General features: G+C 35.7%; 1 protein-coding gene across 1 annotated transcript in view; it reads left to right on the top strand.

Moving 5' to 3' along the window:
• LOC149777171 (sodium/potassium-transporting ATPase subunit beta-2-like) overlaps positions 1-27,166 on the top strand; it is an 86,507-nt gene that overhangs the window by 37,002 nt on the left and 22,339 nt on the right. The window contains exons 2-4 of the mRNA XM_089941870.1: positions 9,503-9,643; positions 12,373-12,483; positions 19,998-20,191. Coding sequence (XP_089797996.1) covers positions 9,503-9,643; positions 12,373-12,483; positions 19,998-20,191 — 446 coding nt within the window. The remainder of the gene's footprint in view (positions 1-9,502; positions 9,644-12,372; positions 12,484-19,997; positions 20,192-27,166) is intronic.

Raw genomic sequence — 27,166 nt, 5'->3', positions numbered from 1 at the left:
GGTTAGTGTTAAGACTGGTCGGCCTAGTGTCAGGATGATGTGACTGGGTGGGACATCATGCTACATGTCTGCGGCATGATGCCCCGGTGTTAGACATCACTATAAACTGCCACACTGGCAGACATCGTAGCGATATGACCGAAATATTGTTAAAGCTACGTTGAACATCCTAATCAACACACATACCTCGTGCATCTTGAGATGTCTCGGAGTGGTGGGTCGGCTTATACGCGGGTCATGCACTTTTTATATCTGTTCAGTTTGGGGGTCGGCTTATACGTGAAAGGGCTAATACGCGAGTATATACTGTAACAACTTCTTGATACACTCTTACCTCAGCCACATTACGTGACCAAGCATCATTGCACCTGCTGTACCTGGTCAGTTCCGATATCCATAAGACTGGCTCTGACTGGTTCTGGCACACAAATATACAAAATGGTATTTTAGAATCACATGCATGTTAAATCCACGTGAGCACTAGTTATAGTGACCCAGGAAATATGTTCCCTGTTCGAAGATCACATATTTCATTTAGAATACAAAATTTACAGCTTTCGATAGAAATTAAGTGCTAAGTTGATGGTCTTCATAGGGGTAATGATGAATCATACTAATCATTTATTAATAGTAGTCTTCCAACATCTTGGAAATAAATTGCAGCATCTCATCAGCAAATCAAAACTTTCTTGGGCAAATTAGAGTTCTTTTAACAGCTGGAAGGACACCACACCTCGGACCACGGAACCGACCCAATCTAAAATTATAGCATCCACGGGCTTCTGGTTAATGGAATTTTTTTTTAGCACTGACCCCTCTGTTTGACCTAGGTTGGAATTACTATTTTCTGAAAATACTCAGTCACACAATGGAAAATTCCATTCTAAAAGTTTATACAGTAAGAATCAGGAATATAAACATATTTACCATTAATATTGATACAAACAGTTAATTCACAAAGGGAAATATTTAGTCATGTATTCTGTTGTTTACAAAATAAATGTAACTGGTCAACAACACAAAGAACTTGATTTTGGAGAAGGTCAATGCAGAATTCATATGCATATAACGTAATCGTTTAGAAAAGCCAACAAATAATACAAATTAAATATACATAACACTAGTCAAAACAGTTTCATCAAATCTGGCACTGTTCAAAAACTATGTTATGGATTGCTTGGTTTAATGCATGGAGGCCAGTACATCTTGTGGAGGAAGAACTTGGGAAGACCCTAGAAAGAACCAAAAACCCACCAGAAGATATAACCAATCTTTTATATTGTGCACGGGTTGGCCGAGCAAAGACTCAAACCCATGGCAATAGAAGTGAGTTGTGAGTCATCTGAATTTTTAGGTGAGTACCTGAAACCATTTAGCACCCAGGGTCCTACTATGTTATGGAGAATAAGTTGTACAAATTATATAGGTATTTCTAATGACAAAACATTTAAATCTGAGTTTAAAAAGCGAATATGAATTACTGATCAATAAAATCTAGTGAAAGCGAAAGAAGTCTTAGTCTAAGAATCAGAGCTTAAAACTACTATAGGAGTTTGAGTGAAGACAGCATGCTCAAAATATAGAAAGCTTAAAGTTAAAACAGAAAGCTGTAGAGAAACAGACCATGTGGAAATGAAAAGGTTAATAAAACCCGCAAGCTTTAGGATGAAAATAAAAAGCTACAAATCGCTCCTTTTCACCTCAGATTCTTTCAGAATCCAGATTATGTCACCATCTGAGTTAGTAACTAAATCTGGACAGGTTTCTAACCTGAGTTACTATTCATGTCCCAGGATCATACTCATTCCTGAACAGGATGCCTCGGATTCTGGATCTGGTGCTTACCGACACATACAGCATGAGGAGGTAGCCTTCCAGGGCTTTTGATATCACTAGGAAATTGCTCTTCAATCCAGGGACATAGAAAAGCAAGTCATTCAAGCCCAGATTTTAAAATAAATTTCAATTTTAGCCAGAAGAGCTAGTACCTGGAATTTTTTTTTTATTCCTGTTGAAACTGCCCCAATCCTTCACAAGTTTATGATTCAAATGAAACTTATTGATAACTAGCCATCAGACTGATGAAAGTATGAAAACTACTAAATTACTAATTCATCAGGAAATTATCAAGCCTTGGGCTAGTGTACTAATGTTAATTTTAAACCCTGTCAATTGTTGCATTGGCCTTAAAGGGATGTATCAGTCTCATAAAGCATGATTTTCGCTGTTGGTCATGGCATACATCAGGTGTAGAGGAGGACCTTGTGCCCCTTCTGTTGCATTGGAAGTCTCTAACCTTTTCAGATTGGATTTGTGAGAAAGCTGCCAGTGGCTTCCCATGTGTATGTGGTTCTTACCGGGGTCTTTCCATGTTCTTCCTCTACCAGTGAGTCTACTGAACCCATATATAGTCTCTTGTGCTGAAAAACAGCAGCAACCTTGTCAGATAGACAGCTTTGGAGGGGACCATTCACATGAATAGGTAGAGAAAAATATACTGGCAGACAGGCAGTTCAGACAGCAATGGCCAGTCATCACAGAATGGTCACTGCTTCAGCCAGTCGTCACAGAGTGGTCTCTGCATCAGCCAGTACCTTTTCAACTGTAGGGTAGGCCACTTATATAACTGTTCGCAAGAAGGTTTAATAACATAATTCTAGGAATCGCACAATGCAATCATCCAGCAAATAATGGTAGAGAGACAAGTAATATAAACAAAGTAAGTTGGTTCCTCAGATGCAGAGCAAACTGTGGCATCTTTCAACAAGAGCATCCTGAAGAAGCTTGAATATCTATCTGAAACTTTAAGATGTCATTGAATAATAAATGTTGAATTACAAACTGAACTGGCTTCTGTTTTACTTTAAGCGTGACCAGTTTAATTAAGACAGAATCACAAAAATTATTGTGGTGATCTTGTGGGTTAAAAATAAAAATTTCTGATTTATTTGCAAATGGCATTGTAATTGAAATTTTTGTTTATCAGACCATTGCCAATATATTAGTGGTGGCGTGGTTACCCCAATGGTAACATGGCGGCAATGTTTCTTGAAGTTTCATCCTAGAGTTTATGTGATTCTGTGATGGACAGATACATAGACAAAGAAGTATATCACAGTCCTAAATATGTACTTAAGTCTGGGGAAGATTACATAGCAATAAAAACCTGTTGCCTGTCATTGGTTCATTGACCCAAAACCAAGTTATATGAAGGATGTTGGTGTTTGTTGTGCATTATATCAAGGGGCCAAGCATGCCAAAATGTATAAATTAAATTTGCTCTGCTGCAGAATTTGAATGGTTTGGTTTCGTGGGGTTTAGTGCCACATTTCAGCACATGAAAGGCTATACGTGGTAGCCAGTGTATTTGGTGGAAGTAGAAGCCGGGATAAACAATTGATCCATGGGTAGCTATTAGCAAACATTCTTACATACCCATGCTGGTCAAGACGAGATTCGAACTCATCTGGACGGAGTTGAGATTTGTGAGTGATCTGTAAAGGTGAGTGCCTTAAAAAATTCAGTCACCCAGGACAGTTAGAATGTAAAAGGTAATCATAGTTTTCACATTGCTTCTTGATCTGCCATTTCAACTGATGCAGTTAGCAGCAATAGGTCAAAAGAAAAAAAGCTGTAACCTGACCACCCTTAAAGTTTACCTAATTTGTAATGCTGACCCTAATTATTAGTCTATAATAATTTTCCATGGAATAATTGTCATGATGGGGGTTGGGGGCTGCAACAAGTGTGCTTGCCATCACATTACATAAATGCAAACATTTATATGAAAAGAAACTGAAACCATTGAAGATAAACTATTCATTTATAATACATGTAAGGTATAACATTAAAACTATCATTTAGCATGAAATTTTGCAATAAGATGAGAGAAGAAATTAAACTACGATCTCTTTATAAGGACTCCGTATCCATTTTGATGAATTGCTTACAACAGCATGATTCCCAACACACCCTATAATAATATATATGATGAGCTGCCTATATCTGTGATGAATCCATATCTATTTTGATGAATTGCTTACAAAGGCAAGATTAAAATCGCATCATAAAAATTGTTTATGATGAATTGCCTACAAGGCACACCATATAAATCACTTTGAACCTTTTCTTTGGAGTTTTATATAATTAAGTTTGATATGGTATCCTGGAATAACTTTCAGATCTCGCACAAAGAAAAATTGTCATTATAATTTCATGTATGGTAGTAATTTTGGATCTACCTATGGTGAGGACAGAAATGTAGGCCAGTGATGCTTAATTTGTGTTGGCTACACCCCAATATCTGGAACAACGTACCAAACGGAATTTCAAAATGCGAACTCTTATGATGTTTTCTGTACGTTATTGTGGACTTGAGAGTGGATGACATTTAAGTTTGACCAATGCAAATGATTTCTGTTTTTTGTTTTACAGATGACATTTTTTGTTTCTTTTCTTTATTATTTTAGACTTCCTTACCAGTCTGTTGTAATGACTGTGACCAGAACTCACAGCTAAGTGTCTTTTTAATGTTAATTTTTATTGGTTTTGAACTGACTATGCTCATTTTAATGTTTAGTCCACTTAGCTGTACTGGTAATTTAGGTAATAGCCTTTTGTATGGCATCTGTAGCACAAATTTCTTATTGCTGCTTTTCCTTAACCACTGGGACAGTTTCCACTGGGACAGTTTTCACTGGGACAGTTTCCACAAAATGTAATGAAACATTCATTGAGTATGATTTACAATTAGAGTGTATATTGATAGCTTACAACTGTGTAGAAGAATCCATAATTTGTAAAGTACCGTACATGTATATGTAAAATTCTTGAATTCAAGTATTGATAACATGTTAGAAAAATTATGTATCATTCTCATCCTGTTAAAAAAATCGTATGGAAGCTTTTCTAGTCCTCATGTAATATAAATCCCATTGTCAACAAACACAAATCACTAAATAATCAGATATTCTTTGTTGCCAGTAGCTTAGATTTTGGTCAGCTGGAGACACCTATCATCTTGCCGAGGCTACCAAGGGGACAAGGCTGTTAATAGGGAAAGAAAACATGTGAACAAACTAAAAACGTTTAATAAACATCTATGGTTTCAAAAGATTTGACATTTAATTTGCATTTTATGCAGTCTTTTGTAGCGATTGTATGCGTGAACATTTTTCCTGTTAAGCAGAAACTTTCACTGCACAAAAAAGTATTCCAATCACTTTGGAAAAGGCAAAATTCAGTCAGATTCCATTGCTTTTATTTAAGTTTGGTGCAGACTTCCTTTGATGAACGGTACTTTCTTTTTATTGAAGAATGTACCTCCAGGCATGCTTTGATAATAGGTGCACATGTATTGATGTCACCACTAAATTCAAACTTTTGGGGACCAAACAACTGCTGGTTTGCTATTGCGGCGGTAACATCAAATAAATGTAGGACATTAATTGACACTGTTTTTTTGTTTTATTTGCTTAGTATTTATACATAACAATCAGAGTTTAAAAAGTAATCAATTTACAGCAAAACTATTTTTTGTGCATTTTTTTATGAAAAAAAACAACAAGAAAAAACAAAAACAACAGAAGAAGCAAAAAAAATGGTCATGTGGTCGATTGCAGTCATTCCTGCTCCCCATTAAGAGGTTGATCAAGGGTAGCTAATCCGGTAGCATGATTATCTCAGTGTATCTCATGCATACACTACCAAGGCCAGGTGTCTACCTAAGCGGATTATGATGTAAAAATTTGCTTTTAAAATGAGCAAAGGATTTGTTCATGTTGCAATAGATAGATTCCAGTGCATTATGCATCCAAGTTTATGTCATCCTGTCATGGTGCATTTGAGTTTTTCCACTCCAAACCCAAGATTACAAGTTTAAACAACCAAAAATTGTTGTAAAAAAAATCACCAGATGGAGTATATTGTCACCAATAAGAAGAAAAAAATCACAGTTTGCGATATTGGTGAAGCCCAGCGCCATCTCTGAATACATACCTGGTTGTTCCAAATCAGCCAGGTAGATATAGCAGATATAGTTAGTTTTCACTTTATATCTGTTTGTCTTGTATTGTGTGACCTTATCACAGTGTGAAGGGAGATAACACCAGTATAGTTGTTTAGGCTTTACCTGACTGATACTGGCAACTGACCATAGCACAATTGCAAACATTACTCATTTCTTGTTTTTGATGAAAAAGTAGTTGTGACTGATTGACAGTTAAATAAATGATTTATCCATCTCTACAGCTTTAAAGGAATGTCGATATCTTTTAGCAATTATGATAAGGTAATCTAGGTACTATAGGCATTTACAATTTATTGCAAAGTATAGATTTCTGCTGTATTCTTTTGATGTCATATAGCCAAAATATATAATGTAATTAAGAAAGGCATGTGATGAACCCACAAATGTTGCTGAGTAAATACAGTTATCAGATTCAGGCATTGTTTTTAAGTAATTCAGTTCTGGCTAATATTGAATTTGAAGATTCAAATTCATAAACAATCAAATCCCTTTAAAGATGTATGGGCGTAGAGCACCTCAGTGCGGAGTAGAATGTAGATGTTACTTAATATTGTCTCCTTCAGTCATAGCTTTATACCAATCTTATCTCAGATCTAAATATTGGAAACAAAATATTAAATTTTTTCCACTGTTCTCAGGTCTTTTCATTGATGTGATAATTTGATTAAGATTTATGTGATGTGATTTTGATTTTTAAGGTATCTTTAACATATTTTCAGTCATATCGCTACAATGTCTGCAGTTTGGCAGTTTATAGTGATGTCTAGCACTGGGGCATCATGCCGCAGACATGTAGCATGATCTCCCGCCCAGTCACATTATCCTGACACCAGGCTGACCAGTCCTAACACTAACCTCTTAAGGCTGAATGCCAAGCGAGGCAGCTGTTAGTACCATTTTTGTAAGTCTGGTATAACTCGAGATTGAACCCATGAAATCCCGCATCTGAGGCAGATGCTCTAACCACTAGGCACCAGAGCGGTTAATTTGATTAAGAAAGTATACAGAAAAATGTAAGTCAAATACAGATTGAAAGCAAAATCTGGATAAGAAACATTAAGCACAGCTAAAATATATGCAGACTGTGATAAAGGTAGATGCAGTTTGTGTACAGAAAATATAAATTAAAAATCACTACAAATAATACCTTTTAAATCTTGTAATGTGTAAGGAGATCTGCATGTTGTTTGGTTTTGTTTAATGCTTAACGAGACATCAATTAACACGAGTTGGTTATTTATTGCAAATGGAATAATTCATATGAAATACATAACCAAACCAAGCATGGAGACAGTATTTATGATTTGCATGTGTATCTGTTCATTTGCCCTACCTGTGGTGACTAAAGTGAATTGTGAGAGGAACTGAGTTGGAAGTTATTGGCAATGTAAGTTACGTGAAACTGCACCTACTGAACAACACTTTGGTTTGAAAAAAAGATGCATAATTGTTCAGTAAATTTGTATACAAGCTGGAAGATACGTTATTATGTCTGTACCAGTTTTTGTTCCACATAATAATGTTGCTGTCCAGCATTTATTGTTCTCAGATTCTATGGATGGCTTGCACTTGGAATTAGAAAGAAGCCTATCCATTTGGGTGGCAAAGGGCAAGGTTGCCAACTGAAAGACAAAAATATATTCTGTACAAGAATTCAAGCTCTCAACATTGAGTAGCTACCAAACAGGGGCAAGAAAAAACTTTTTTGAAATATTGGTCTAAAAGTCAAGGTTAATGAAATGAAAGATTTGTTGTTGTAGCATTTAACGCCATTTTTCAGCACAAGATACACTATACATGGCAGCCAGTACAGGAAGAACCATGGAAAAGAACCACCAATCCATGAGAAGCTACTGGCAAACTTTCTCACAGAGTAACCCACATTGGCTGAACCTGAGACTCGAACCCATGCAGAGGTGAGGTGGCAGTGATCCCTAATGGTGAGCACTTTAGACCACTTGGCCACTCAGGGCCCTGACTGAAAGGAAGAAAAAATCTTTGCTAAATAACATTAGTTTACATCTCAGGCCTGGAGCAAACTTCAACAAGTTGCAGTGACTCGATGGTTAGTGTGCTGGACATGGGACCAAAAAGATGTGGGTTTGAATCCTACCATTGGACCAGCTTGGGTCAGCTACCGTGCTTGAATTGTCCTTTTCGGTAAAATACTTAACCCCAATTGCCTTGGCACTAAATAACCTACTTCTGCTGATTTGCCCTAAATCACAAACAAAATGAATCTATACTTTGTGGATGTCTCATGCCTAGGTTAGAGAAGAAAATTTTTGATTTTGGGTAAGTAGGGTGAAAGCTCAGATTCCTGGCAGAAAGATTTCTTTTTAACAAAAGTTTTAGTTCTTGATAATAAACTTTCAAAAAAGTTTCCAGATGACTTGCACATTTTGTAAGTGAGAAGCCAGTTAGTTTTTGGGTCAAAAGGTTAAAGGTCAGGGTCAAGGACTAAAGGAAGAAAACTGTTTCTTGCAAGGAAGATTAATTCTAGGGCATGTGTCAGGACTAGAGTTTCTGTAGGGCTTGAAATTAATTAAGGTATGGAAGAGACCTGTTGATTTAGGGTAATAGAATAAGAAGTTGAAAGTTCAAGGGCAATGTAGCTAAAATAAAAATGGGTTTTGTAATGTAAAGTTTTTCAGAGTATGTTCTTGATCAAACTGTATGGGAGGCTAGGTTAGTGCAATAAAGTTCATGGTCATATTAAATCCAATAAGAAAATAATGACCTGTAAATAATGAACAGCTTTAGCTTTTGTTGAAGATGACATGCTTGGACCAGAAGTTTCCAGATCATACAATAATGTCCAGTATCAACCATACATTCGTAGTGTCTTCACAGATGTATTAAACTTGTGGCAGATGAGCAATGTAGCATTAATAGTATTCTTGTTCTGTATGGTTGTAAGATAAGTCCCAGAGCCTGGCACAGCCTCTTGCCATACCTGTATCGTATTATCAGGAGGTTTTGCTCTTTAACCACAACATACCCTCCGACCCTTTGGTAAGGTCAAGGTAATTTGAATCTTGTTTAATATTTTAGTTTTGAGGTTTTTGAATAGCATGGTCATAAGGCCAAAACCACCAGAGTGAAAGCTGCCATACTTACATTGTAGAACCCTTAAGATGTACTTTTTCACATTCATGCAAGGCCAGGGTGATCTGAAGGTAAACCATAATGTATATCTCTGTACAAGGCAGGGAAGCTGGTAAGTCATAAAATTCATGGAGTTTATTGTTTGCTAGTGACTCAAGTCTCCATGACAAAAGTAAATATATGTAATTGGTGTTGTGTCTAATTCATTGAAAGTTGTTTTCTCCAGATTTTCATTATGAAAAGTTGAAATTAATATTATATCTTTAAAATCATTTGGCAGAAGGTACTGAAATTTCATCTTTGTTGGAACGTATATTTTTATTTGCAGACATTTATTAAGTGCTGATTATTTTTTTTCTGTTACAGGTCAGATTTGTCTTTTCTACCTGGTCTTTTACTTATGTCTGGCAGGATTTTTTGCTTCCATGATGGTGGTGTTTTATTACACCCTGGACTGGAATGTTCCACGCCTGAGAGGTGCAGATTCCATACTAAGACAAGGTCCAGGTAACAGTTGTTAAATATGTTTCCTAATTCCATAAACTCCAAGTTTATCAAAATAAATTATCTAACTCTGCCTGACAAAACCTTGAGCGTGCCATTGAAATGCAGCATTTTCATCTGAAGTTCTTAAAGACAGTAAATTTTTTATTTTTGTAGGCCTCGCATCCTTGTGACGGTCTTCTGCTTTTTTGCTTCCATAGCTTATATATACACCAAATACAGTATTAGTCACAAAGCTCTGAGACTACGAAGTATGAAGAGGGTAATAAATTTATTTAGAGATTTGCCTGAAAACCTAGTGCTATGAGATTACATTGGAACCTGTATATAGGGGACAGTCAATGACATGACACAATTATATAAAAGGTCAGGACTCATGGTTTGTTTAACCTGTATATAGGGGACAGTCAATGACATGACAGAATTATATAAAAGGTCAGGACTCATGGTGTGTTTAACCTGTTTACAGGGGACAGTCAATGACATGACATAATTATATAAAAGGTCAGGACTCATGGTGTGTTTAACCTGTATATAGGGGACAGTTGCAGAAAACAACTTTTCATCTTGTTTTATTTTATTATATGATTTCTCTTACTTTTTATTAAAAAAAAGAGGAAAAGTCATGAACTCTAAATCATTATAGAATGTTGACAGAATGGGATGGCTCTCTCTCTCTCTCTCTCTCTCTCTCTCTCAGAAAACAATAATTATATACATTTTAAGTGTTTATTTAGTATAAAAAGAACTGCCAATGATTTGTTTCTTCTGGCAGCAGATAATAGTAATAATAAATTATTATAATGATACTATTTCACACTATTCACAACAACACTTAGAGTAATAACAAAAGGGACACATAATATACATGATGATAAACAAAAGCTTCAGAACAATGGAGTTTTATCAATAATGGCTGCTTTTTCTCCCATTTTGGTTGTTGTTGTAGGGTTTAACGCCATTTTTCAGCACATGATAGGCTATACATGGCAGCCAGTATTAATGGTGGAGGAAGAACCCAGGAAAGAACCACCAACCCACTTGAAGCTACTGGCAAGCTTTCTCACATACCCACACTGGCCAAATTCAAGACTCGAACCTACGCAGACAGAGGTGAGATGGCAGTGATCCGTAATGGAGAGCGCTTTAGACCACTCGGTCACTCGCCCCCCCCCCCATTTTGGTAAAACAAAAAAACTCATTATCTGAGCATTGATATTGATGGAAATTTATAATAAGAGGGAATAAAATCATATTCATTTACATCTTGTATCTGTAATGATGAAGTTGTTTATTATTATTATTATTATTATTATTATTATTATTATTAATATTATTATTATTATTATTGTTATTATTAACTATAGGTTTTGATATTTACCACATTAAAAAAAGTTAAATTTGGTAATATTAAATATAACAAAATGTAATTGCTGGAAATTAAATAATCCACATTGTTAAATTAGCTGAGGTCATCTTTAGCATAAAATTATTTCTTTTATATTTTCTATCTGAAATTGTTTAAAAGTTATTTGCAGTTCATATGCATATAATATGCAGTGAACAAAAATACTGTGTGGTTGTTCTTACCTTATGGGCAAGTACAATTGTATATCCTTTTCTAATGTACAAGTTTTTGATGTCATCAGCCTCCCACTGCTCTTCAAATTTTGGCAATGCAGTATTGACGAGTAACATATTACTGGTATAAAAATGTTGATCTTTTGGGGTAAAAGTAATTACAATGCTATAGACTATTTACCTGTTGCTATAAACATAGAGTCCCACTCCACTCTGATGTCCTGCAAGTAATCTGTGTCCCTAAAAGCTTAGGATGGTTGATGCATATGATCCTGTGATGCAGAGAACATTCGGTGTTTGAATGCCTTCTAGTTTATACTTAAGGGAAGAGGGAATGTCCATCCCAGGAAGGTATGTAATTTAGTACAATAGTAAGAGATAAATATTACATCAATGAAATTGAAACAATACCGAAAGATGGGACAGTTCCATTTAAGTACTGATTATTGGAAGGAGAGATGATTGCTGTTGCCAAGAGAATGAATAAAAAGCCCATAATCTAAAGATTGCTTCGAGTTGAGAGATCTAGTAAGGACCTTGATGAGTTTTAGAGGTCAGTTTCTAAAACTGGATTAGAGCTAGTCATTTGGATCAAATATTACTTGATGCTATTTTTAGTTGAACATATTGCCTTTGCAGCATCTTACCACATTCAGAGAGCTTCAAATGTGTGCTTTCCAACTTGACAAAGGGTGTTCATATTTCATTACACCTTACTGAAAATATATTGTTCTAGCATACAGAAATATACTACCTACATTACTGAAGAGGTCTCTAAAGAGTTGGCAGGTCCGGATTTACACCAAAACACTTTTGATAATATTGCACTACTCCATAATGAAAATCGCTATGATGTTACCTTTGTAATGGCCATCTTGAATTATTTTTGCTCTTAAATGGAAGGTCTTATTGATGATAGATTTTCATCAGATGACTTTTTGGGCTGTCTGGTTGGTCCTAAATGAAAATAGTTCAATCATACAGACAATATGGCTGTAAGAGCAGCCATCTTGAAAATCTTGTTACTGCTGTAGCCTAATTTTCATCATTGGTAGGCGTGAATTGTTGAGAGACAGGGTGTAATTCTTAATAACTTTCCATTCATTTGTTTTTAAATTGCTCTGTTCAGTTTTTGATGCTTGTGATTTCAGGACTAGGGATGCGGCCTTTAGCTGATGTTGGTACCACTCTCATTCGCCTCAACAAAGCCAAACCTTCATCTTTTCAACATCATCAAGACAATGTACAGGGATTTCTAGCTTGTAAGTAATACAACAGCTTGCTATGGTGCATTTAATTATAATAATAATAATGAGGACTTTGTATAGCGCCTAATATTTAGAAGCTCTAAGTGCTTTGCAAACACTGGACAACACATATATAATGATATGACTGCAAAAACAAACACAATGAAATTAGAAAACAGAAAACATGTTAAAAATATTTAAGGCAAGGAAACATTATTTTGTCTTTAAGCCTGTTCTTAAATGGATACCCTAGATTTATTGTCTTTAAATGGCCTTATGATACCCGATATTGGAATGAAAATGTATTAAGACAGTTTATACCTCATAAATAAAATTATTGGTTGATTGTCAGGATATAATATCCAGTATTTATGTTTAAAATTATTCATACTAGTAGAATGTGAGAACTTGACACTTATAGCCCATGGTTTCATAGTTCAGCCTCTTCTGACAATCGTATACTCATTATTCCCACTATGAAAACAAAGTCATATGGACAGCATTCTTTCGCATACCAGACCCAGCAATGTGGAATGAATTACCCACTGAACTTAGACACAAAGACACGGTGATCCCATTCAAGAGTGCTCTTAAAACTCACTTATTTCGACAGCAAGAACACACTTAAAGACCTAATAATGTTTCCTACCTTAAATATTTTCAGCATGTTTTTTATGTTTTCTAATTTCATGGTGTTTGTTTTTGTAATCATATCATTATATATGTTTTTTGTTATAGGTGTTGTCTAATGTTGTAAAGCGCTTAGAGCTTCTAAAGATTAGGCGCTATACAAAGTCCTCATTATTACTATTATTGTATTCACATTTACAGCAAGACCCTTTAGTATTCAAGGTGTTTTATTTTCAGTATGAGTTACATCATATTTTTATGAGTTACATATGCAAAAGAATGATGTTAACATTTTATGATTATCATCTTGTCCGACTTTGTTATTCTTGCCCCAGATTGCCAGTATTGTCAAGACTGTATGACTTTATTAGTAATTGTAGTGACAAAGCAATGATGCCAGCATGTATTTATAAACATATGCAGTTACTTTTCAGAAGACGAAAGTCAGTAACTAGCATCTGAAAGAAAAATTCCAACTGTCTCAATTTCTACAAACCTTTGGACTCAATGATCCATTGTGGTCAAACCTTAATTCTAGAGAGCTATTCATGGGCTCGATAAAAAGGAAGGCTGCTGATTGCTCAGTAGAACTGTAACATTTCCAGTCATTATTCCAACTTGATGTCAACCAAACAGCTGTATCCCTGAAATCTGCAGTATAAATAGATCAGAAGATATATAGGCATGATTGAGGCACTTAAAATACTCTTTTCATATGTTATTTAGCAACATTGTTCTTGCGAAAAGTTTTTGCATTCTTTGACATGACAATGTATCAATATAGCTTCTGTCTTGAAAGAAATGGTAACCAGCAGCAACTGAAACATTGCCTGACCAAATGAAAAAGTATATAAATTTTACTTTTCTCTGCCTCTTTCCTTCTAAGAGGTCTGCATCATAAACATCAGACAGTTTACTGAATTGGAATCTTTTTCCACATTAAAACAAATCTGAAGTTACTGAAAGTGTTGCCATTATTGCAAACACTTTTACGAAATTGAGGGCTTAGCATACATCCACAATACAAAATATTCAGAGTAATTTCCATTTTAGTATCATTTGTTTATGTAAAAATAAGTCAATTTCTTTGCAACATGTTCCAGAGTGACAAGTAGGAAGATTTGGAAGTTATTTATAGCTCACACATGCCAAATGTTAATATGGTAAGGATGCTGAACTTTGGCACTTGTTAAGGAATGAAAATGCATTCAGCTTTATTCTCAGGATGCGATTCTGCATCTACTCGATCCAGGAATGAGTATGTAGTAATATTTTACTCAGCACAGCCAAATTTACCAGGTCAGAACAGATTAGTGGATAAGTGCTTCTCCCAAGCCCTGCTTCTACAACTGGTACACTGTTAAGAATTACTAGCATAACCATCAATTGTTGCTAAGAGTTGTGACTTATAAGGCAAGAAATTCTTTACATATGTTTTTTACCCCCATAATCCTTTACCTAAAAAGTTAAGGAAATTTTACACACTTTGTTTTGGTCGTAAGTAGATGACCTGAGGAATATTCTTGCCTTCACAGAAGTGTTTTACTCTATAGCTTATGTGGTGGCATGTTCCCCGTCCTGTCATTCGTCATAAGCACATGTTTGTTATCACTGCTACAGATAATTGCCTCGAAACTTCATAAGTATAATTTGAAGGTTTTGTTGGCTTTATTGAAAATGGTGCTGCTCGAAAATACTGGGTGGTTGGTACAATAATCGTGTTTAAATCTTGTTATTGTTATGTATATTTAATTTAATAATTTGCTTGTTAGTTTTAATTTTTTTATTCCATTACATGCTATTGTAATGTAACTTTATTTACTGGATTTGACATTGTCCAGAAATTCAGTTCAGTTCTGTTTGACCTGTTATTTTTTATATTATTGATAAACAACTGATAATAGAAACATTGAATCTAGTTCCTAATCTTGTTTTAAAATCAGTGATAGTTTTAGTAAACAACTTGAAATAGTTTCTTTATTCTCTATTGAGCTAATTAACCAAATTATTATTCAGGTAAACATGTTGATTTGGGTCAGGGTTTTGGAGATTCCAAAGGAAATTCAATAGGTTATTATGTTTTAACTAAACAAAGATCATTCTAGAAAGTTATATTCCATTAGGTAATGGTTGTTTTTAGAAAATGCTAATGTGCCTCGAGGTCAAGCAGAGAACTATGTTATGTTAAGTTGTTTTTTATTGTGTCCATTTTGGGCTGAGTTTTTATTTTCTTCAAATTATTGAATTTCAAGTGATTATTTTCCCTGGGAATATATAAGTGCTCTTACAGAACTTTTGGATAAAGACATTTACTGGAAGTTATACTGAATTCAAAATTGAAAAAATATTTTCTGTGATTCAACAAGAAACTGTTGACCCATCCATATTTTGAAGGTTACAACAGATGTCACTGCCTTCCATTTTAGATTCCATTGTGACTCAAACTCAGTTTCATTTAGGACAGTTTGTTACTAATACTTATATTTTTTTAATTCTTAGACTATTTTTGTATTTATTTTGATATACTGTAGGTTATTTTTCCCATTTTTTTTCACTTTTATTCTAGGGAAATAACTTACTTTGTTAAATTTTACAAAACTTGTTGTCTTCACTCTTTTCTGTTACTTATTTTAAGAGGCTCAGCATAGACTCGTATCATTATCATTACTCCTTCTTAGTGGATAATTATATTGTTATTTTCTTTTTGGTGGATGGTCATATCAACATGGCGTATTCGCCAAAAGAATTCCTGCAATATGTTGTTGGTCCTAATTGAAAATAGTGCCAGACTGACCTCCAGGATGACAGCCTTAGTGGTCATCTTGAAAATCTTGCTATGGCTATCTGCTCCTTCAGAATGGAATATTATATTGATATTTGGTCAGCAAAAGACTTCTGATGGTTTCTAGTTGCTCCATAAAAAAGGTCTGGAAATAATATAACTAAAGTCAATGTCCAGCACATTAATATTGTGTTGGTAACCTTTGCCTTGTTCAAATACATGTGAAGATGGTGGTTCTAATTCAAGGGCAAAATTCCCTTCCGAAAATATATGGGTGAAATGCGTCTGTCCCCCACAACAGCACTAGGCATTCCTTTTCAATTACGGAGTAGTTTTGCTCCTAGGCTGCAAATTTCTTTTAACATATGTAATGGGCAACTTTACTCCCTCTTGCTTTGCAGCAACACTATTAATCATTGGTCGATCACATCAGAGCTCATTGTTCAGCTTGGCAACTTTGGGATTGGTGCACTGATTAATTTATCTTAAGAGCATTAAAATATCTTTCATGGCATCAGTCCTAAGAAACATTATTGGATTGCCTTTTCTTGGTTAAAGTCTGTCAGAAGACTAGCTATAGCTGTAAAACTCAGAACAAATTTCCTGTAAAACACCATCAAACTAAGGAATGATCAAATCTTTTTCATGGTTTCTGGCCTAAAATCATCTCTGATCTCCTCAGTTTTGTTGGGGTGGGGTTTTAACTAATATGACCAGCTTACTTGATGACCTAGTCATTCCTATTAAGAATATGGTATACTACTCCAGGCAGGGCCAGCGCTACCATATAGGTAAACTAGGCAGCCGCCTAGGACACTGATTTCAGGGGGCGTATTTTTTAAACAAAATTATTGTTTATAAATTCTGAAATTGATATTTTCCGGGGGGTGGGTGGTTGGCACCAGAATCTAACCTTGCCTAGGGCGCCAGATAGTCTGGCCGGGTCTGGCGCCAGCCCTGACTCCAGGATAGTGTGGTGAGATTGGCCTAGTGTAGTTTGCCCAACAGGTTGATATGTACTTCTCATATCATTAAGAATACTTTGTTCTCCATGTCTTTGAAGAAATTGGGCAAAAGATGCATGCACAACACACTAGCATTGAACAAACTGAAGGGCATAACTTTAAACTGGTATAGAACTTTGTGAGTTTCCAGTACTAGCTGTTAATGTGCTGTCATTGTCGTCGATGGACACTTGCCAATATCTGTTGGTGAGATCCAACTTTGAAATGTATTGGTGCCCTGCCAATTTTTTTAAAAATCCTTCATCATCTGGCATCGGTTCATCATCAAACATGGTGATTTTATTCAGTCGATGAAAATGGGGAGTTTGAGGGTTCAATCACTCCCAGGTCAAGCATTTTACTAATAATGGTTCATTATGAATCATCTTCTGTATATTAATGGATTCTGGATATTTTTTAATTCTGACTGGCTCTGATGTTCTTAAGTTTTTTTCATGTTTATTAACCCAGTATGGTTTGTTCTGTCTATGAATACATCTCAATACATACTCAAAATCTTCAGGTATCCAGACAGGCACAATCCTTATCTATTTGTTATTATCCCCCACATTCTTGGGGCACTCTAGGGGATATTTTATACTGGGGTCTAATTTTAGTTCATAACTTGACTTTTCTTTGATTAAACACTAGACTCATGGTGAGAACAATTCGGACCTGAATTTCTGAGGGACTACCAGTTGGACGAACTTAGTACTATCTGACTTAGTAAATTCCATATTCAGGAGTCCTTCCTTTTTAAATTTATTGAACTTTAGAGCTTCTTCAACTTTTACAGTGCTTCATGATATCGACTACAACTTTCATTGTGGTTGTACTCAAGGGAGCATCATCTCCTTGCTTATGCATAAATTCATTTGCAAGGAATCAGTAATGGCTTCTGGAACTTTAAATGTTGAGCAGCTGTTTCACCATCTGTACCTGTGACCTAGTTTTGGCCGCTTGTATAATGGGAGATCGAAAATATGACTTAGTTGGAAGTCTTGATAACTCAACATTTCCAAATGTGAAGTCATGTATGGGATTGTCCATACACAATATTTTTGATGGTTCGGGTCAGGAAATTTGTCTCAATTTCTATTATTGCAATGGGAAAGTGATTAATTGTTGGATTTCAGAACATACATGGGTATTTCCAACCATGCATTTTTGGTCATCCCAAGCAAGACTCTATATTACCATGACACCTGTACACACATTGTTATGAAAGACTGTAACCTCTTGAGAATTGGTGGCACCTCAAGCTGTTGGTACTCTTGCCGTTAGGAAAATGAAAGTGCCAGTTGATTGAATGAGATCACAACCGATCTTCGCATGTGCCATGGATTCATATACCATATTTGCTTTTTTAGTTTCCAAAACTCATCATGCTTGTCACAGATACCACTACTAATTAGACAAACCTCTTTCATTTTGGACAGTTGGGCAAGATATGGCCCCACACTTTACATGTGTAACATTGCTTATCCTTGTGATTTGCACTTTTACTTGATTGAAAAATAATTTGCCTAAATTGTAGTCATATCAAAGATATTTGTGAAGGATATCTCCCTTTAGAAAAATGAACAACTCCTTATCACAAGAGGTTAACAACTTTTCTGTATATAATTAAATTGTCTGTATGACCCTCAAATGTATTTTTTCTATCTTCAACCCCTCCATTGTAAATAATCTCCAGTCCTGATCACTATAAACTCGGTGGTTGTTTTGTCTCTCTTGAGTTTACATTGCTTAAATTTTTTGCATAATCCTTGCAAACTGAGGCTCCTATGTCTTAAAGAGTGCCCTTCTATTTGTGTCATAATTTAGCATTATGTTGGAGACACAAGCATATAGCCAGTTCTTTTTTACCTTTTATTCATGTGTTGAGATAGAGAGATTTAATATCCTTCCTCCACTTCTGGACACTGGCACATAAACTGTGTAAATACCTGTTCATAATATCTTTATTGTCCTCAAAAATGTGGGCCGTGTTGGGTCTCTTGAGCTGGAATTTTGCTCCCTCTCTCTTAGCTTGTGATAATTCAGATTTTCTTGAAAGCTCCTTATCCTTATTCTTGTGTTCTAACTAGGTGATTTCTAACTTTGCTTTTAAGTTTAGCCAATATTCTGTTATTGGCCAAGGAGAAATTAATAATACATTGTCATTTACATGCATTTTAGAAGTGTATGTGTGATTTGGAATTTTTAACATAGCTTTAACAATTTTTCAGTCATATCACTACGATGTCTGTAATGTAACAGTTCATAGTGATGTATAGCACTGGGGCATCATGCCGCAGATATGTAGCATGATGTCCCACCATGTCACATTATCCTGACAGCAGGCTAACCAGTCCTAACACTAACCTCCTAATGCTGAGTGCCAAGTTCAGGCAACTGTTAGTACCATTTTTATAAATCTTTGGTATGACTCGGCAGAAATCAAACCCACAACCTCCCACATTCAAGGCAGACGCTCTAACCACTAGGCCACTGGAGCAATCCATTTCTGAAGACGAGAATAAATTCTGTTGGAAATATTCACTGGAATTTTTTTATTCATGACAGTTTCCAAAATGTGTTATATTTATTGTGAAATGACAGCATTAACATTTATATGTTTTGTTGCACATTAGTTACTCGAGGCTGCACTGTTGCAACACTCTTTAAACCATTGAAGGAAGAACAGTAAAACAAAACATGTCTTGTTCTATCATCATTTTTAAATTAGCTAATTAAAATAGGGCATACAGTATATTGTTACAATTTTACTGACTCCAAAACAAGAGAACAGAACAGGATGGATCATACGTGTAAAATGTTGCTTCCCCTACTATGGTTTAAAATATGCAAAATTTAAGGAACTGTATTTAATGGACAAAAAGGTATTGTGATATATACATATATATATATATTTTTTTTTTTCCAAGCCTGTTGCTATGTGTACCCTGCAGAAATGTGGTTATGCATAGCAAAAACAAAATTGAAAGAAAGTCACTTAAATAAAAATGTAGCAAGAAGTTGTAGATTCGAAATGTAATGTCTCAACACTAGCTTGTTTGTTACAGTATTATGGAATTTGTCCTAACTCAAGCAGCAATTGTGTATTACAGTCTATGAAAATGACATGCAGCGTTCTGAAACTGGTTCATTGATTGACTGTGAATCAGTCGATGGGTTTCGCAATCCAGAGGACTGGGACAAAGCCTGCCGATTTGACGTCTTGCAGTTAGGTGTTGACTGCGTCAAGCAGCAGGGATTCGGATTAGAAGATGGACTGCCTTGCGTTCTCTTGAAGATAAACAAGGTAAGAGGAACATACCTTGGGTATGTGGAACCCATACTCTCAGAATTTTGGGGCTTTTATTACTAACATTAATAGGAATAACCTAATTATTCCCCTGCAGGGGTGTATAGGATGGAGTCATCAGCACAGTAGCAATCTTTGTGTTGATCGGTTCTTTCATTCATCTTCCTTCATCAGCACAGAATCTTTTACGTACTATCAATCCTTCAGTTTTGGCAGATTGCCATAACACAGGTCAAACATTATGATCATTAACTGAAGATGCACATAACAAATCTCGGCTTCCACAATTTTTGTTAAGAGTTTTTGCCCAAGTTTGTCTTGTTGCCTAAGGCAGTGTATGCCAGTCTTTGTAGCACAACTACTCTGTTAAAACATAGCAATTATTGTGTAAATCACTCGATCTCGATCTTTGTCAAATCAATATATTTCTGCATTTTTAGGAGTTATTGTCCTGTTGTACATGGCACCTGATGTTATGTATGGTTTAATATATTTTAACAACTCGAGTACATGGTTCCCACGCTACCAGAACTCTGGATAAAGTTGGGAGAAATTATATTTTTTTCCCAACCATGAAAAGTCCTTGAATTTTGCAAATATTGACAAAAGTCGGGAAAACCCCGGGAATTTTTCTCCACAACTTCACTTTTTGTTTCACAGAGAGCTTGATATCTGTATTTTTTTATATGGAAGGTATGAAAACCAGTCTAGCATCACAAGAGGCCAGTATGGTAGTGCTAAAGCATAGCCGCTTAGCGGATGGGCTAGCAAATTTAAACGTTGTTAAATCGAGTTATACCTGCATAACCCCGAGTGGCCGAGTGGTCTAAAGCGCTCACCGTTACAGATCACTGCCATCTCACCTCTGTCCGCGTCGGTTCAAGTCTCGGATTCGGCTAATGTGGTTATGTGAAAAAGCTTGCCAGTAGCTTCTCGTGGGTCGGTGGTTCTTTCCGGGGTTTTTCCGGGTTCTTCCTCCACCATTAATACTGGCCGCCATGATTGGCCTATCTTGTGCTGAAAAGTGGCGTTAAACCCTACAATAACAACAACAACTACAACAACAACAACAATACCTGCATAAAATCGACTACCTGTCAACTTGTATTTTTATAAAGTGCATTTGCACATATCATTAATCTTGGAGATAATTTATAATCTCCATTTATTGTTTACATTCCCTTCATGTTGAAAAGTCGTACCTCTGTTTCCAATGCAAATAATAGTAACTGTAGTGTCAGTTTTTGTAATATGACGCTTGGAAAAAGGAAAAGTAATTTGACACAATATGTAAATCATGTAACAATGATTTGTTTAAATATTTATCATCTGGGTAAAGATTTTTGAAGCCCAGTGTGTACATGACAGGATTGTAAACTGTTATCACTTACCTTCTATTTTGCGAGAGAAATAGGCAATTGTATCCATTTTTCTCCAGGATTAAGGTAAGACTCGTGTATGTTCATAATTTTTTGTCACCAGTGTGATGAAACCGTTCATCATCAATGTTGACTTTTTGTATAATTTATTGTGAAATAATTGCTATTTTTGTCGTTTGAAATCGGGCGCCATTTTTACTACTGTGTGTATTGGGCGCTCGGCTTTCCACTAGGAGGCACTCAGGTTAATCTTTCCGAATTCTTCCATATTTAGTCATATTCGTGAAAACTTTGTTATGAATTTCCCGAGTTTGTCCCCAAAACCTATAAATAGGGGTGAGATCCGCCGTTTTGGCAGTTGTGGTTCTACTGGATTCCGGTAAAGTCTCAAGACCAAGCAAAAAGTCTCAACTGATAATTTCAAGCCTTAAAAGCAAGGTAGACTAGTTACTACCGACACATTAAATTTAGTACTCATAATGACTACTATAAAGTTTCTCTGAAATGGTTTCAACGTTTATTTCTTCGTTATATCAGATAAAAACTCCCACAGAGGGATTTAGCTGACGACATTGTCACTGTGTCGTCATGAACACAGCCGTCTGCTATCCATTGGAAATTTAATATTCCGATTGGCATTATCGAATTTCCTATTCAATTTCATGTAACTTTTTGAAAACACAAATTTCCATCCATTTTGTAGTGGTTGTGTCATTTAGTTGTCGAAATAATATACCCGACACAAGGACACACTGTGTCGCTCAAAACAACACACATTGTCGCATTCACAGGGGCTCATTACAAAGAAAATCAAGGGATGGGGGTTCTGACCTGTAATAACATAACACAAGGGAAGACACCGGTCCACACCCCTCGGCAGTTCCAACACTGCTATTTTATCCTAATTGCGTCTGCTAATTTCCAACTTAGGCCAGTCGTAATCAAGAATAGTTCAGTTTTCAAAACAGCTCGACACACTTCGTTCAATTTGTGATATAATGGAGAAAATGCAATAATTGTTTGCCGATCTTGACGTCTGGACATTAACCCTACTCACAGTGCAATTTTGCATTCGGACAATCTTGGATTTCACCATTGACCGAAAGGTAAGTTTGTTTGGATAGTCATCATTTGAAAAGGTACTTATCAAAATAATTTTTTGATGAGTTTTTGTTTTCGCCTGTGTAGGGCAGAATCTTGTGGATGCAATTCACATGCTTGTAAGGCATGTCCCTGCCACCGTCAAAGATGCCAGTTTCTTCTGAATACCAATTGTCCAATTTTGACTAAATTGGGCACAATATTTCCTATCTTGACGAACTTGTCAATGTGCATAAATGATGTCAGTTAACGTCAGTTATGGCTGCGATCACCAAAAACAGTTAGATCCCTTTAAAGGGTAAACAGAATTGGATCAGATTTGACAGAAAGCATTCTAACTGGCAGTTCCTGTACAAAAGAATCAGTCAGTTATGACCGCCATTACTAAAAGCGTAAAAACTGCCAATTGAGAGAAAAATAGCAGAACAATTAAACGACTTGTCTTCCAAAACTGCTCACTAAATTTTAACTAAATGAAATGCAAAACATCCTGGCATTGACCTTTTTTCAAATTTGTTTAAATGATGCCAGTGCACCAAACCAAGTTATACCACTAATAATATAGCATCTAAAAAAATTAAAACTGTAATGACATTTAATTTAAGAAAATGAAATTTGACCAAACGTGACAAATAGATTTCTGACATGAAAGATTTTTAAAGTTTACGCTATGAAATAGATCTCTGGTTGCTAAAAACAGAAAGACCTTTGAGCATCATTTCAGCATCCCTGAACATAACGCATACATTCAAATTTGTTCAAATGATGCCAATCAAACATCAGATACTGATGTGGTTACTAAAGAGAGGTGCAATTGGTGGCCACTTGATAGAAGGTGCTTGCCTTTACAAATCACTTCCATATCTAACCTCTGTTCACATGAGTTTGTATCTTCACGCATCCATTGCGAATTTGCAGATTAATTGTGCATGAAAGGTATGTCTACAAAGAGGAATAGATCGTTGATTAGCCTTAAATTTTTGATGATGTTAGTAAGACTTTTTCTTGATGAGGATAGCCAAGGGCAATTGAATTAATGCTTTTGGATCATTAATATACATATGGCATGCAAGAATATTACTCTTGAGTGGATATACAACAGGTACTATAATGATGCAGAAGAACAGAATGCAAGAAATGTATAGGTGCTATCAGTGAAAGCATCAGAGCAAAAAACAATTAAGGAAATTTATGAGTGCTATAAGAAATTTTATGTTATTAGATTCTACTGCATAGGGCATGGCCCAGCTCTGTTTGGTGGAGTGCTTTAACGTGATGGGTCAGTTTAGCTCATTTGGGCTGACAATGCATTAGAAGTTATTTTATTCTAGTTTGCAAATGATTTTGATGATGCCAATAATAACCTGTTTTATCTGAGAAGGCACGATTTAAAACTTCAAGATACCATAGTCACAAAATGGACTCTGTGATGCTAAATATCCACCTATCCTTAAAATCATTGTAACACCTGATGCAGAGGAGATAAGACTGCCATGGGATACCAAAAATATGGATATGTCTGAACTCTGTCTTTCCACAAATCAAAAAAAAAGCCTGTGTATATGTACATAAATCTCCATGACATTGGGACGTAATAAGTACAAAGTAGTCTTCCTTGGAAAATATGAACTCTGCAACAGAAGTTGCCATTAAAAAATATGTAAAACTTTTACATGGTCTTATATCAAGGTTTAGGCGCTCGGCCATGCCTATAATGTAGCATTCAAGTAACGTCACAAAATCAACTTTTCCAACCCTGTGGATCTGTATAGGAATACTATCAGGCGTGAAGAAAAATAAACTGGCAGCATGAACACAGGTGCTTGCACAAACAAATAAAACAAAATAAATGAAGAAATAAATGAAATAATAACTAGGATTGAAGAGATTGCAGTTTCTGATCCTGAAAAAATACAAAAATTAGAACAAGACATTGATGGAATTTTTAATTAGAGACACATTTTCCATTGCATAAACATGCCTACCATACCTCAGCTCATATGAACATTGAATATACCAAGTCTTACGTGAAATGCTGACATACTTGAATTATTGAGACCCATAAGTGTACTGATTCTAGAACCACCATCAGTTGCCACTGTCACTGCCATTGCAAAAACATCAACAATTACTAATACAATAACAGTACAACATTTAAAACAAGTTGCAAGTGAGCATAATATCCAGATACCAAGAGGTCAAGAGGTACATGAAAAAGCGACATCCATTTGATACTAGGTTAGTATGAAGAAAATCATCATCTTCTTGCATCTGCTGTTGATACTTTAGCAGCTGAGTATGTTCTTGCAAAACTACAGTAATCAAAAGTACCTGAATTTAAATTTTATTCTAGTAGACTAAGTGGTGAATTAGAAACTCTCGTGGCAATCATCCCATCCACATACGATTTAGGTAAAGAGGCTCAACAAGTTTTAATAAATATTATTCCTGGAATCGTAGTTGCATTACAAAATTTTGGTCGCTTTGGCGTTAAGCAGATATTATCCATTGCACACATTGGGTTTACAAGAATGGATTGAAAAGCCAGCATCTTGGATTCAGAATGGTGTAAGGAAAAGATGAAAGTCTGTTATATAAATATGCAGACTTTGAATGTCATAATGTTTCAGTGGCAGACACGAATGCATCCAGTTCTGCTTCCAAAGACACATGTACGTCTGATCTCGATTGAACAGAGCAAACCAGTGAACAAATCCCACATGAGTTGTATTATGTAGCAGCTAGGTGTGGTGAAGAAACTAGAGTGTCTGGTACATGGTTGTTCCCGTATCAAAGCGCGATTATTGATGAGTCCAGACATAAATATACTCTATGCAACAAACTGGTACCAGGCTGTAGGATGAAATTCAATTATGTACTGCACTTGCTACATCTCAGCTGTATATGCGATTGGATATATGCATGTAACCAGGATTCATCGAGTGCTTGGATTTTGCCAGCAAAGCTTGGATGACACTGTATATTCAGTTGAATATGGAACCGAGGACTAAGACCACCAAAATCTTTGAAAACTTTTTCATCGTCATGAATATTACCTCCTTTGGAAAAACCATGGAGAATCTTTGCAGATGAATTCGTGTAGATCTTGTCTGTGATAGTGAACAAGACAAATTTGAAAGGCTTGTTGCTGACTTGGCAGTGAATTCAGAAAAATCTTTGATGGTGGACTTACTGCTACTCACAGGAAAAAATGAAAACTAATGCTAACAAATCTATCTGTGTTGGATAGTCCATAGTGGACTTGTCGAAGCTGCTCATGTTTGAGTTTTACTTTGACCGGATCAAACTGATTTACTAGGATTGGGTCAAGATGCTGTAGACCAGCACTGACTTGCTACTGGTGATGTGTATGTGAACAGTTTGGTCAATGAATATGATATACCACTCCCTCGATAACTTGCGCCCTGATAACTCGTGAACCCACTTATAATGTGGGTCAGGTGTGGATCCCATTTTTTAAAAACTAGAAAATACCAAAAAAAAGGATCCTTATTTCTTAAAACTTTAAAAATCGTGATCAAAATTGGTAACTGAAACTGTGATATATCGCTTGTTTTATAGTCGAAAACAGTAGATAGAACATCAGAATTTCTGTCAACATTTTGAAATTATCATCTTTTAATAAGAAGTCATATAAGTGGCTAAAAAAATTTTCCAAACACATTCTTAGTACACCATATTTAAAAGTATTCAAGGAAATTTCGATCAATGAAAATGTCACGCCTAGTGTAGGCAGTACATTAATACTTAAATATCAATTAAATAATTTTTGTTAGTGAAATTTGTATTTTAATTCTATCTTTTAGTTCCTCTTAAGTGTAATCATCATAAATGCAATGTGTATTTAAATGTAAAATGTGTCAATCTACTGTAACAGCTATGTCCACAAGCGTTTCTCTGAGAACCTAATTAAGTGCCAACTGTGTTTTGATAACTGACTTGTGGAAGTATTTGTTGTAGTATTGCAAGAATTAAAAGCTGGCCTCCGATGTATTATCACATTAATTATGTCTTTTGAATTAAATAAAGGAGGTGGATTACAAGAAAAGTTAAAAGGCATGCAAATCCTACAAACTTAAAATCTAGCGGCCTCGGTCGTATGTCAAAGCTAGCTAGGCAACCAAGCTAAAAGAATACTTTGTAAAATAAAGAGTTTGGTATCACAGATGTGGACCATTATGGGCAAACGAGTTTCAGAGAATTCCTGAACTGGCACTAAGAGATATCCTCAAGGATGATAAGAAGCTTCACTATTATTTCCAATGAAATCACGACATGAGTAATGTACTAATTGAACAAATCAAAATAACTGTCACTTGTTTTTGCAGACAAAAAGGAATCTTGTTTGGTTGTGTATCAACAGTTAGTCAAGTTCCCTGCTAACAAACTCCTGATTTGGCAGGATACTATAACAAAACAAAGAGCAGTGACATCAAACACAGGTGTTATCGCGTACACATGATGGTTGTTC

Source organism: Sinohyriopsis cumingii, chromosome 18, assembly GCF_028554795.1.
Source record: "Sinohyriopsis cumingii isolate HCF-2022 chromosome 18, ASM2855479v2, whole genome shotgun sequence".
Taxonomy (NCBI): domain Eukaryota; kingdom Metazoa; phylum Mollusca; class Bivalvia; order Unionida; family Unionidae; genus Sinohyriopsis; species Sinohyriopsis cumingii.
This window is presented reverse-complemented; position numbering and strand designations above follow the sequence as displayed.